Source organism: Hippocampus zosterae, chromosome 13, assembly GCF_025434085.1.
Source record: "Hippocampus zosterae strain Florida chromosome 13, ASM2543408v3, whole genome shotgun sequence".
Classification (NCBI taxonomy): Eukaryota; Metazoa; Chordata; class Actinopteri; order Syngnathiformes; family Syngnathidae; genus Hippocampus; species Hippocampus zosterae.
The window spans coordinates 17,830,038-17,844,077 of record NC_067463.1 but is presented as its reverse complement, the minus strand read 5'-3'; the positions used below and the strand labels follow the sequence as shown (position 1 = coordinate 17,844,077).

The 14,040-nt window shown below is 41.9% G+C and overlaps 2 protein-coding genes across 4 annotated transcripts in view; both read right to left on the bottom strand.

Annotated features, from left to right (window-relative positions):
• Window positions 1–1,497: 1,497 nt before the first annotated feature.
• LOC127612640 (neuronal acetylcholine receptor subunit non-alpha-3-like) lies at window positions 1,498–2,825 on the bottom strand. Of its 2 annotated transcripts, none has more exons than XR_007965893.1 (3): window positions 2,446–2,825; window positions 2,123–2,369; window positions 1,498–2,025 (listed from the first exon to the last, which is right to left on the bottom strand). XR_007965893.1 is itself a non-coding variant. In XM_052083391.1 (3 exons), exons 1-3 carry the CDS (start codon window positions 2,667–2,669, stop codon window positions 1,894–1,896), a joined length of 561 nt encoding a protein of 186 aa, XP_051939351.1. In that variant the 5' UTR covers window positions 2,670–2,804; the 3' UTR covers window positions 1,498–1,893. The 2 variants fall into 2 exon arrangements, 1 of the variants encoding a protein (XP_051939351.1); XM_052083391.1 differs by having other exon boundaries at window positions 2,165–2,369; window positions 2,446–2,804.
• An 8,018-nt stretch (window positions 2,826–10,843) lies between these two features.
• The window catches only part of LOC127612590 (neuronal acetylcholine receptor subunit alpha-3-like), a 34,904-nt gene continuing 31,707 nt past the window's right edge, over window positions 10,844–14,040 (bottom strand). For both annotated transcript variants that reach the window (XM_052083312.1, XM_052083311.1), the window contains exons 7-8: window positions 13,550–13,822; window positions 10,844–12,353 (exon numbers count right to left, since the gene is read on the bottom strand). In XM_052083312.1, the coding sequence (XP_051939272.1) occupies window positions 12,228–12,353; window positions 13,550–13,822 (399 nt within the window). In that variant the 3' untranslated portion in view covers window positions 10,844–12,227. The remainder of the gene's footprint in view (window positions 12,354–13,549; window positions 13,823–14,040) is intronic.

The following is a 14,040-nucleotide window of genomic DNA, read 5'->3' as shown; positions in this document are numbered from 1 at the left end:
CGTCGTTGGCGAAAGGTAATGCGCCGTACTATCACACTCTGCGGAGCAGCGAAATGTCCCGCCAATAAAGAGACACAATCTGCATAAGTCCGTGCGGGTCCGAGAGTACGGAAAATGCGCTGCCCCTCGATGCCCAAGCTGTGCACTAGCATAGCCGTTAGCCGTGCGTCGCTTGCCTCGTTTAGTCCGATCGCCGTCAGATATGTTGTAAAAGAGTCATACCAGCGGGACCACGGGACTGGTGGCTCACCGGGGAGCGTAAGGAACGAGGGGAGGGGAGCTGCGTTAAAGTCCATCTTCGTCGCCAAAATGTTGTGTCCGAAAAACGTGAGGACACGACTTGCTTTTTCAACGGTCTTTTATTCCACTGATGTCATAGGTCTCAGTTGTCACCCAACCCACCAATGCTTTGCGACACTGCCGTAACATCGTGTAGCAGTATGGTAAACGGCCATATGCTACAGACAGAGTCATGTGTAAGATGACTGCCATCAGCTTACATCAACCCGTATTGTTTTGTGTTTTTTTTGTTATTGTACAGTGTCCTTGGGTGTCTTGAAAGGCGCTTATAAATAAGATGTATTATTATTATTATTAAGAAACAGGTTTTCAGCTCTACCTGCAGGAGTTGGGACTCTTGCTTGAATGTGTAAGCCTGGTTATCTTGCTACAGTTTCTACCTTATTTGTCTCAATGGACTCGATACCTGTTTATTTCAACCGTTACCATGCTTATGTGCCATTTCAAAGTTCAGTTGTCAGTATTTTCTGAGATTAAACATCTAGTATGGCTGGAGATGGACGTCAATTACGCACAGGTGCACATGAACACGGATAATATAAAAAGTTCACAGGATTCAAGTATGTCCCTTAACATTTGCGTACTGAGCATTTTGCATTTCCTTTTGTCGAGGCTCAAGTCGTGTTCTAACTAATCCCCAAAAAATTGTTGAGCTAATGTACTGAATGGAATCACTTCATTGGCTGATGAATTCTTATTTCAGATGAGCTCAGCCGCGAGCGTGTATCGCATGAGAAACTCCTGCGCAAACGGTGGAACTAATGGGGCGGTGACAGAGGTTGAGCTTGAAAGGGCTGATGACAAAGCTGGCAGGCCTCGTCGTGCAGGCTTCGTTGGGGGTGTCTCAATCTCGCTGTGCAGCGAGCGGCTACAAGGCTCAGTCAAAATAAGTCTCTTAGGGCTGAGTGATAAAATAATAATACATACTTTTTACTTGATTTGAGTAAACAGTTTATTTTTAGAAGAAACATACTTTTACTCCACGTTATTAGCTGCATTCACTAACCTTTTCAATTCCACGTATCATTTGCTTACTTTATCAGACGGGAGCTGTTCTTGAAACTCAAATAAAATCTGAAGTTCATGTTTTATTAGCAATAAAGCAAGCTTGCCGGCGTGCTCATTAATGCAGTAAAATGCATTTGCTGCCCTTTAGTGGTCATTCGATGGCATTACAGTCAGTCATAATACGTCATCAAGTTATCAACTCTCAATTTAATGAATATTTTCAGTATTGACAATTACACCTTTTTATTAAAAACATTATTACAATTACAGAGTAGTGAGCGCCTTGCCAAGCAGGCTCTGTTGGATGCAAATCAATATATTGGTGAATGGTATTGGTTCTACGGTTTTAAGTATTGCATCGGTGACATTTATACACTGTATGTAAATTGCTGTTTAAAACGATTCATGCAACTCTTACCTGCCGCTTGCTATTTGTCCTCATTATTTTGTGCATGCTAATTAATAAATGGGGGTTTCAAGTTTGGGGGTAGAACTTACTTAAACAAAACAAAAAATGAATGTAAATTTTATTCTAACTGCACTCTGAAAAACAGGAATTCCAGAAGAAAAGTGCGTATATGTTCATTATGATGAGCTGAGGTACATCTGCAAGGCTGGTGTGAAGATGAGGACAGTTCCTAATATTGACACAGTGAGGAAGGCCCACAGGAAAATCCTATCCAACACCTGAGCCACAAACTTCCAGTCTTGTACAACCTGTATGGATAGAAAACCCCAATTACAGCCATAATCCGAAACAGTTCTGTTCATTTTGCTATTAACATTCGAGCTGACCACAGCACGTGAAACTCACTATGCCTCATTGCATCCAAAAGTATCCCTCAAAGCCACAGACCTCACGGCTGAAGTGCTCTTTTCTGATGTGATGACTGATGTAGCGGACAGAATGCGTGGCTTTCTCCAGCATTGAAAGCCAGGCTTGATTCTCCTCCTCCTTCCCTCCCAGGGGCCTTCTCTGCTGTCCGGGAGCCCGTTTTTTTCCGATACCCTTGCAAGGCTTCAGCTCATGGCTGCTTATGGCAATATCCGAGGAGTGGTATCTATAAGCGATGCATACATAATTACATGCTATTATATGCAAGTCAAAACATAACGTGTGGATTGTTTTTGCGTTACCTGTCCGTGTGCCCCCGCATACACAGCAGCCTGGGGAGTCTCTGAAGGAAAAGGGTCTTCACCCAGGGTGCCATGGGGTGGTAAGTTGCAGAGGAGCGGTGATGGACATTAATGACGAAAACGGTTACAATAATGGAGAAGGTGACAAAGATCATAATAAAGAGCAAGTATTCTCCAATTAATGGGATCACCTGCGGTAAGGAAAGACAAAAAAATAGATACATATCAAGGAATATCCTGGAAAGGACATCATCTGTAGTCAGTATTTCGTTACAGGAGGGAATGGAATGTGGAAATTACCACGTTATGCAACAATCAGTGTAGTACTATGCAAAATTAATTATATTTGTTGCCGTAGCAATGCTGCAATGACCGTCGTAGATATCGAGAGTCATGAAGTATATAGCACACATGGCTGCCCATGGTAAAAAAGAAAAACCGTTTGGTTTTTTTTTTTACATTTTAAATTATAGATAATAGTAGTATAATAATAGAAGTCTCGAGACCATTACACATTACCCTCGTTCAGCTCGGGTCCTCGACCAGAGGCCAGGGAGCTTGAGGGTTCTGCGCAGTATCCGTGCTGTTCCCAGCACTGCACATTTCTGGACTGAGATGACTGATGTTGTTCCCGGGATCTGTTGCAACCACTCATCTAGTTTGGGGGTCACTGCCGCGGTCACGGTCTGTCATTCTCCACCACCTTCGGAGGTGTATCCCATTTTGACCTTGGGGTTTCCAGTCCATACTCCGCACAGATGTTTCGGTAGACTATGCCAGCCACCTGGTTATGGCGTTCCGTGTAGACTTTCACTGCCAGCATCTTACACCCTGCAGTTATGTGTTGGATCGTCTCAGGTGCCTCTTTGCACAACCTACACCTTGGGTCTTGTCTGGTGCGGTATATCTGGGCCTCAATGGCTCTGGTGCTCAGGGCCTGCTCCTGTGCCTCTGTGGTGTCCTTCAGGCCAGCCCTCTCTAGCCACTGATAGGGCTTCTTGAGATCGGCCACTTCAATTATGGTTCCGGTGGTACATCCCGTGTAGGGGCTTGTCCTCCCATGATGGTCCCTCTTCCAGCGCCTCATCCTCTGTTCCCCATTGTCTGAGACATCCTCTGAGTACGTCATCCGTTGGAGCCTTCTCCTTGATGTATTCATGGAGCTTGGATGTTTCATCCTGGACAGTGGCTCTCACACTCACTAGTCCCCGGCCTCCTTCCTTTCGGCTTGCGTACAGTCTCAGGGTACTGGATTTGGGATGGAACAACTCCATGCATGGTCAGGAGCTTTCGGGTCTTAACGTCCGTGGTCTGAATCTCTTCCTTTGGCCACCTTATTATTCCTGCAGGGTATCTTATCACTGGCAGGGCATAGCTGTTAATTGCCCCGGGTCTTATTCTTGCCATTGAGCTGGCTTCTTAGGACTTGTCTCACTCGCTGGAGGTATTTTGCCGTAGCCGCTTTCCTTGTTGCCAGTTCGAGGTTGCCATTGGTTTGTGGTATACCGAGGTACTTGTAGCTGTCCTCAATGTCTGCTATTGTCTTAAAAGCAAGGGAAGGATGTGATGAGGAAGTGCCAGTGCCGGGCAAACGCAGCCAAACTGTCAGCACTGACAGCTGTTCATGGTCGAGTGGAAAGCACTACGTTCCCAAGGCTGACAAAACGATCATGCTGACATGATCACCCCAGACAGAAGCACTGCCAGGGGAGAGAAGAGTCGAGTTGCTCTGTGAAGTCAGGCACAAGACGTAACAGTCATTTAAAGAGTGACGCTCAAGCTGAGCAAGAGACAGCCGGTAAAGGATGACTGCCTCCTCTTGAGAAATCTTCGAGACGTCCGCTCTCTTGGGTCAACAGACTAAATCACATGGTGGTGTTGTCCTCTTTTAAAGACAGAGAGGCTAGTGCAGGGTGGCACGGTTTCTGGCTCATGAGCAAATCCACCCCAGTTCAGTGTGTGTGGGAAATCTCAGCCTTCTCGTATGGAGTGTGCATGATCTCCCCGTGCCTGCGTCTCTAGCTACTCTGCTTTTTGACCACATTCCAAAAACATGCACGCACAGGTTAATTGTAGACTTTAAATTATCAATTTCTTTGTCCAGTTGTGCTCTGTGACTGGCTGGAGTCCAGTTTCGGGTGTACCCCACCTCTCGACTAAAGTCTGCTGGGATACCCACCACCCTAAGGTGCAGAGGATGGATTGATGCATATATGTAACACTGTGCAGTTATAGAAGAACAACAATTCACACACATTCAAAACTGTGAGCGATACTGTGTTAGCTGACCCTGCATGTTTTTGAAATGTGAGAGGAAGCCACAGTACCCAGAGAAATTCCACACAGACAAGAGAGCATGCAATCACCACAGGAAAACCTGAGATGAGGTTTAAACACAGGACCTGTTTATGTATACATGCTTTCGATAATCTAAACGTGCAAAAACCTGACTATGCTCATATTTGGGTTTTTAAGAACACAAATAAGACCCCTTTTCTAACCTGAATATGAGGAGCGCTGTTTTTTGTTCTTATTTGGCATACATACCGGTGCAAATTAATAAATCCCCTTTTTGTGTATTAACATGATATCATGATTTTTAATCATGTGTGGAGTTTGCATGTTCTCCCCGGGCCTGCGTGGGTTTTCTCCGGGTGCTCCGGGTATGTATTGATATCTTTTTCTTTGGTTTTTGTTTTCTCTGTCTTTCATGTTGTTTATATGATCAAACAATCAATCATTATTTGGTCAAATAAATGCAATTGGAATACCCTCTTTGAAAGGAAGTTTGGTTTGTGTAATGATCTATCCACAAGTAATCTTCCTCTTTTGACTGCAGGAAGTACTGATATGTGCGGCGATGCTGCTTACTCGCCGAACCAAGTATTGGAGCTACGCGGGATCATATTTATTTATGTAAACACTACAGCACGTGACGGTATTTTTTGGGGGAAGGGGGGGGGGCGAGGGGGAACCACGTCACTCGACATCGTCATTTCTGCACATGCATGTCACATCACGGACGTGTTAAATCCACATTAAGAAGTCGGGCTCATTTTTTATAATCTGAAAAAGATCGCATTTATCAATAAATCCAAATTGCACATCACGTCTCGGAGTTTGAACGTAATCTTAGTCTGTGCGTCTGCAGCGCAACTCATCGGAAATACATAAACAGGGGTAAACAAGCATGGCAAAACTTAGACATGGCACAGAATCACACTTAAATCCAACTGCTTTGTTCCCATGGTGAATGACGTAAATAGTTTTATTGAAAGAAAGTTAGACGCGGAAGTGATGTCTAATTGCGTCGTGACATTATCTAATTGTTGGGCCGATTGTGATTCACAATATCTCCACTGTTGCCCCCTAGCAGACGACAGTGAGAATCATGAGACACGAGCTGCGCTCCACAGTAATTGTCCTGAAGTTGCACGACACAAGATGCCACAGTAAATCAGCGGTAACCCAAGAGCTCTGAATATTCAGCAACATATGACATTTGTGCTTCGTACCGCAGCACAGCGACAAACACGCATCAAGAGACGTGGAGGGGAGAGAGCTGATCAGCAAAGAGTTGGACGATTGACCTCCCGGTGGTGTCTGAGAGCGACAAGAAGAAGACTTTGGTTTGGAATGCGAGGTGAGCATTGGTTTGGGGAGTCAGAACAGACAGCACAGAAACATATTCCTTTTACAGATGGGGAAACATATACCGGTACTTAATGGAAAAAAATAATGGGACATAACAGGCTCCATGCCTCCAACCATCCATTTTCTAAACTGCTTCTTTTAGCTACGCACTGGACCACAGTCATGCACAAACCAAACAAGGCTGTTTGCAAATTCTCCCACATTTCTTGGTATTAATGCTACAACTACCAATTACCGTATTATCCGCACACTAAGGTGCACCTAAAAGATACAATTTTCTCAAAAACCGACAGTGCACTTTATAATCCGATGCGCCTTGTATATGGACCAATATTCTGATTTCTTGCATGAAGTAATTTAAATGTTCTGTAAGGTCTTTGTTACAGCTGCAGTGGTCATGAAAATGCGAAAATAAAGCTGCATTGTATTGTATTCCCTTTTAGTGTAGCTGAATCAAGTGGAGACATAATGTAACCGCAATCACTTTTGTAGCTTCTACTCTATGAGCCTTATAATGCGATGCGCCCCATATATGAAAAGAGTTTAGGCCATTCATTGAATGTGTGCCTTTTCCTCCAAAGCACCTTATAGTGCGGAAAATACGGTATGTTAATAGTAATCACTTAAGTATCGTCTTTTTTTTTCATTAATCGGTGAATCTGATTCAAGGAAACATTTTTGAATTTCCATCTCTTTATTCAAAAACAGGACAATATGTCACATTGACAGTGCAGAATAATGCACAATCATAGATTGATCATGATTCAGTTACTGGGTCAGTAGGTAACATGTCAGAAAATGGGCAAACATTATTTTCTAAAGTAGTAGCAGATGTTTGCAAATGTTTGGTTTTGATTCAACACAAAATAACCAGTCCGCTTTCATGAAATGAGACAATACAGTCTTTCCTGTTAACATGCTACAATTCTGAGTGCTTGGACATTTTTTAGTTAAACATGATCTCTTAAGTGATTATCAAAATAGAAGTAAATTAATATGGTAATTGATAAGTTTGATTGTTGAACTAATAACTAAGCATCATTTCAGTTATTTCAGCCTCCATTAATTGATTAATTGTCGCATCTGCTATGATGGGTCTAGTCCAGGGTTGGGCAAACTATGGCCCGCGGGCTGGATCCGGCCCGTTGGCCTTTTTAATCCGGCCCACTGAAGATTGGTGCACAATTAAGGTTTGATTGCATTCGTTTTGTTTGGAATTGTAATGACAGGTATTTCAACACCAGGTGGCACTGTTACTTCAAGTTGCAGAGCACAGCGAGGGAAGGGAAGACGAAGAAAAAGGCAGAGAGTAATGACCATGGAAGGGAAAGTGATAAGTATCTTATTAAACGAATCGCCTGGAGTTGGAAAGACTCAAATCTACGAGACTTTGAAAAACAAGGAAGCGATTCTTACTCAGTCCAATTCTGGCAATTTCCATGCTCAGAGTGAATTGCTTGTGGCTCGAGTAAATGAACATTTCCTAGAATGGTTTGATAGTTATCATGTTAAAAACCTTCCGCAAACTGGACCGCTAATAAGAGTCGGAGAGCAGTCAAATGTGTAGAGCGTGAACAACAGGGGCTCAGTACACATCCGTGAGGAGAACCGGTGCTGAGTGTGATGGTGGAGGAGAATGTAACATTCCTGGCATGCAAAGACATTGTGCTATCTTCTTTATTTTCTATTTCTATTTCTAACTTTTGGCCCGGCAAATTCAAAGACGCTGTTTCCTGCCTCATTTGCCTTATTTGACTATGTGTTTGTTTGATTTAGCACAGAGGTGAAGGGCAGCATATTGATTGGACCACAGTGGGTGTTAGCATATGGAGGTAAAACCAGCTGTCATGATCCTCTTGCCTGTCAGTCAACCAGTTTGTCAGGAAACACACTTACAGATTACAATATGTGCAACACCAGATAGCGCACAGAAACTGTCATTAAGGTCGTCGGGGTGGACACAGATGCTGGTAAAAGATCAACAGTGTGCTATTGAGTCAAAAGAAATATGCCATTCTTATGTTGAATGTTAATCACAAAAAGTTCATTAACACGTTACGTGATGTGAAATGCCGACATAGGGGTCGCACTTGTCAAACCTACAAATTACACACTACATTCTTACCTTGTACGGCAAGCTTTTCCGCAGTCAGGAGCGACCACAACATGAGCAGCACAAACTTCATCGTGCGTTTGACAGTTGATAAGTCAACCGATTTCAAACCAGATTTCTCCACAAACCAGAAATGTCGCTACCTTGACGTTCAATTTAAATCCGCCACGTCTTCACTCCGATGTTGTGAAGACGCTCCCCCGATGGTGTCCTGTCGCGAGTGAGTCCCGGTGAAGAGACCGCCGCTGTCGAAGGGGGTTGGTGGGGGGGGGGGGGGGGGGGGGGTACTTCCCCATTGAAGGATAGAAAGCGACACGGTGTCCACAAGAAATATTAATACATTTCCGTCCTCCCACCGTGCAGTTATGTCACACTCTATTTCCGATGAGACTTTTTCACCTACTTTGAGCATGACGAGAATTACAGTGCTAATGCAAAAAAAAAAAAAAAAAAACGGGACAAGAAAAGCTCTTTTACATCACACGGGTGAACGTGCCAATCAATTGTGAAAATTGAAAGTGGAACAGCCAAAGGACTACGAAAATCAAAATTATCAGTCAAATCAAGCACAGGACGCCATATTGATGGGCACGTTTGAAAAGTCACTTTCCAGTCTAAAGCACTCATAGAAATTGGAAGATAATACTGCATGCAGCTGACCAGAAACAAAGTGGTGCAAAACACCGCTGATCATGGTTATCGGGGTTACAATTTACTTGAAGTTATTCATGTTACAAACTGTTCCTGGCAACTTAACCCTCATATGGTGTTGAAAAAAAAATCACATTGATTATGTTGTGGGTCATTTTGACCCGCACTGTAAAAATCCACACAAAATAGTCAAAAAACAGGTTACACCAGTAACAACTTTGTTTAAGATGATGTAAACATTCAGATAAGAGACAGACAACAGATTTTTCATCCCAAAAGTATATTTAAGAACTGTTTTGTTAAAGTTTTTCCATGTCACGCTTCTTTTTTTTTTTCATTTAAAAGAGAATAAATATCACTGAACACCGGAGTTGCAACATTTGAGCAATTCGTTAAATTAACAATTAACAGCGAGCGATGTCCTTTTATGGTCGGCAAGTATATTCATGAGGAATATTCTGGGTTCAAATTCAGTTGGATAAATTTAGTTGTGAAATCACACACTAATGCCAAAGTGTTCACTCTGCATTCTCCTCCCACTGTTCCATTAGAAGTGGGCCTGGGAGAAACAACGCATGAAAAATGTGATTGTTCCCTACCTCTGCTAGCTATCAAAGAAAACACCTCCCTGCTGTTGTGGAGAGCATTCTCTGGCTTTCTTCTTTTCCTACCTCTTCCTCCCCCAGTACTCAGAAAAGAAATTGATATCTCAGCAAGGGGAGAGAAAAAAAATCAGCACCGCCTCCATATAAGCAAAAGAGTGAAGAGAATGTTCGACAAGTGTTTGTATATTATCTGGAACTCTCTTTATACAAGATTTGTTGATGAATTCATTTTAATAAGCTGTCTATTGTATTATTTTTATAAATTATATAAATGTACGTATATGAGCTGAATTTGTCTGATTGTGAGTGTTCCCCCACTTACTCAACAACTCCTACTTTTCTTAGTCATAAGCATCTGCTTTCCTGTTTTGCACTTTAAGGAGAAATAAAACCCCGTTCTTTACAATAATATGTTCTAGGCAGACCCACTAGACTAAACACGGTATTCTGATTGATATTGAGTGTGCGGAATATGAATTAAGCAGAAAGAAAAATTCACCATTTTTTTTATCATCTCAGGGGAATGCCGTACTGCCTTGTGCTGCCACTTGCTGTCGACTGAAAATGAGATCACAGCGCCCAAGGACCCAGCTTGTGAATGTCACATGACCAAACCCCAAAAATCAGGTAAGCCATGTATGTCAGTTGTTGCGTTAACGCAATAGTAATCAGAATACCGTGTTTAGACAAAAGGGGCACATAGAACATATTGTCAAGATTTTTTAATTGTTTTTTTATACTTGACTTCCCTTTTAAAAAGAGAGAAGTACTGTATGTCTCCCAATAAGTCATATCTGTGTTGAATATGTCAAATGTCATCTCATTGCATTTGTTTTCTTACCTTGCTTCTTGTCTTGAAATTGTGTGTGAACTATTGTAATGTCAGAGAAATTATTAATCCTGCACATGCGTAAATTATTATCCCTGCTAAATGCTTACTTCCGGGGCGGCCCGGTAGTCCAGTGGTTAGCACGGCGGCTTCGGGTTCGATTCCTGCTGCGGCCTCCCCGTGTGGAGTTTGCATGTTCTCCCCGGGCCTGCGTGGGTTTTCTCCGGGTGCTCCGGTTTCCTCCCACATTCCAAAAACATGCATGGCAGGCTGATTGGATGCTCTAAATTGTCCCTAGGTGTGAGTGTGAGCATGGATGGTTGTTCGTCTCTGTGTGCCCTGTGATTGGCTGGCAAACGGTTCAGGTTGTCCCCCGCCTAATGCCTGAATACAGCTGGGATCGGTTCCAGCACACCCCACGACCCTAGTGAGGATAAAGCGGTTTGGAAGATGAATGAATGAATGAAATGCATACTTCCAATAAATGCCCAAACTTCATCAACACTACCTCCTTTGTAGGTTGTATAGGCCAACAAGAAATCACAATGGCGAAATATTACATTTATTTGTTTTTCAGAATCAACCCATTAAAAAGGGAAAACACATTTTAGAAACCCTTTATACAGTGTATCAAAAAGGCCCAATTCAATTGGATCTCTGCAGTCAGAACCGCACATTTCATTACCATACATTATTGGCAATCCTGACTGCTGTTTCTCACAAAGCATCAAAAGTCCATAATCCAAAGTGGTAAGCAAAACAAGAATTAACTAGCACCGAATTAGAAACTATTCCTTGATGATTAAATGCAATGCTATTTTGGGAGCAAGCAACCAAGTACATTGGATTCAATATTTTCTAGGGTAAACCAATTAACATGTGGAATGTTAATCATTGTGAACATTTAGAAACACATGGATTTTAATTACAAAAAAAAAAGAACAGCCTGCCCTTATTCATTAATTGCTAGTACCAAGCTAGTACCGTCACAAATCTGACGTCTATATGAAAATGACTCAGAAAGGCGATGAGTGTGTAATGATTATGTACTCCAATCAAAGTGATTGAGAGAAAAATATGAACTGAAGTCAATTAAATAGTTTTTCAACGAAGCTACTTCTGCACACCAGAATTATCAGGCTCACATTTTTTTTCCACATTGTTGAAATCTGTTTAACCATTTAAAACAGTATGCCTCAAAAAGGACGAAAGGGGGAAAAAAAAACACACGTGACCTTCATGTATGCTAACTTAGTGGTGGTTGGCGAGATGCTTCACTGACAGCTCGTATGCCTCCATCCTTAAATTGTGTGTTTTCCTCTTGTCGGCTTTCCTCGGTGTGTCTTTTGCTGCTCATCGTAGTATAGCCGAGTCAGCGTCAGCACTCAAGCATTTTTTTAGCAACAAGGACAGGAGCCCCACAATGGGGCAACAGGTTGTTGTAAAATGCATAACAAATGAGTGAGTTTTTGGGAATGTGAGGAATCACTTTGTGCTCATGACTTTGGAATCGCAGTGCTGTTGCAGACAAAAAGAAATGGTTGGACAAATGCTAAGTCTGCTTCCTGACTACTGTCGAGGCTGTCAAACAGTGTCAATTGAATTACACCTCAAGGGATTCAACACTGTTTTATATAATAAATTACGTACACTTAAGAATTCGAATACACACATGATCGGTAGAGCCAGTGGGGACTCGCACCGCCATTTGAAGTATTATTGTCTCAGGTTTCAACAACACAGGCGCCAGCCTAAAACAGGTGTATACAATAAAATTAAGGCATTAAAAATGTGTGCTGCTCTATGCAAAAGGCAAAAAAAATAAAACGATCAACGAGTGCTCTTTGAGTCAATTGTTTTGTCATCAAATGGGTCATTTTTTTTCAGAATGGTCCAATCGCGGTCACAGTAAACGCTGATCGTTGAGGGGTTATGAGACAAATCCAAAAAGGGGTTGAAGGAAGAGGCCCACTGTCCCCAGGACACACACAGTCACAAATACCCATAGGAAGATTCTGTCAATCACCATGGCAACATACTTCCAGTCATCTTCCACCTGCGAGTCAGAGAAGGGGCAAAAGGACGGAAAAGATTTCAGTTATGATTTTAAAAATAAAGGAGTTGAAATTTTCTTGTTGTTTCACTGAAAATGCACAACTTAACAGACACTTCTATGCTGAAAATCAGAGTGTCACTAGAAGTGCTTTGGCATAGCTGTTATGATGAATACCATTTTGCATTCCCGAAGTTTACTCTCCTATGGGGTATTTTTTGCTGCTGCATTTTTAACTGAAAGAGTGAGTAGGGAAAAACGATTCAATTCCAAGAAGTGTGTTTATAAATAACATGATTGTATTGTTTTGGGACAGGCTGGAATCTGCAACATTTGTGTTCTGAGATCAAGCAGAGCTCTCCTAAGTGTGTTTTTGCTTTCATACATTATGTATGGCGTTTGTGTGCCGTGCTGTACATATTTTCCCTCTAAAACGCTGCAGGGTTTATCAAGTGTCCAAATTGAATTTCCTATTCGATTTAATTCTAAAATTATGACAATTATATTTCCTAGAATGTTACACCTGTCTAAAAGTTTAACAAAACTGTGAAATGTGATACGTATATATTTTTATGTATCGTAAATCCTGCTCTTAGATTTGTCAAGAGAGGGGTGGCCTTCGGGAATTTTTTCAGAAAATATGCCCATATTGAAATGTCGTTTTCGGTCTGAAAGATTTTTGTAATTTGAGAAACTAGCAATATAATTACTACAAACTTTAGAAAATGGTGGTTGGTTTGGCATTTTATCATTGAACTGACCAGTTCCCTCATATCATCATCAGTTCTATAGCATCTTCTTTGTACTACTGACTCTTTTCTTCTCCTTCGTCAACTATTGCTTTTGGCACCTGCTTGTTTTGTTGCCTTTTGATGACCCGATTGGACCTGAGCATACGATACATATCAGATTTACGTATATCCACACATGAAAGAGTCCTGAGTCATACAGTACTTCCAAAAAAAAAAAAAAGTAATGTTCACAAATTTGGCAACGTGCAAAAAGGATCCACTCGAGGAATTTTAGGGGAGTCTAAAGGGACAATATTATAATTTCTTTCTTTTTTCTGTTTTTTTATTTTGGTTTCCTCTTTTTGGGGGGTTTTCATTTTCATGCATCCATAATTTTAAGCACAGACATGACATCTCTACAGTGATGACAGAGTTCACTTGTGTCGGCCACAAAGGATAACAACTGACCTCTTTGGCTTCGTTTCGGCTTCTCATGTTCTCAGCGATATACTTGACGCTCTCGATGGCCTGCTTAATCTCGGGTGACACAACAGAGAAGGCCATGACTGAATTTATGCTCTGTGGACTCGGCTGACGTGTCGTTTTTACAGTTGTTGTCGATTCAGGACTTTCTTTCCCGTGCTGGCAGGGACAAGAGCATTTTTTCCCAGCGCAGCCTTCCATGGAGGACAATGTCGTGTCCCCAAACTCCAGACAATTTAGGGAACCCCCGCCAACTTGCTGGAAAGCAAAAATAAAAAATAAAAGTTCAGTCTCTTAATAATCCGTTCAAAAATAAACATATTTTCAACAGTGTGGTTAATTAGAATTTGACAGCACTCTGAGAAGACTGAAGAATAACTTTTGTATCGCAAGTATGCTCTCAAATACTCAAATTGAGTGTGTAGTTGTGAGAAGACGAAATGCATACAAAAAATATGAATGGTTTTGATATGTTC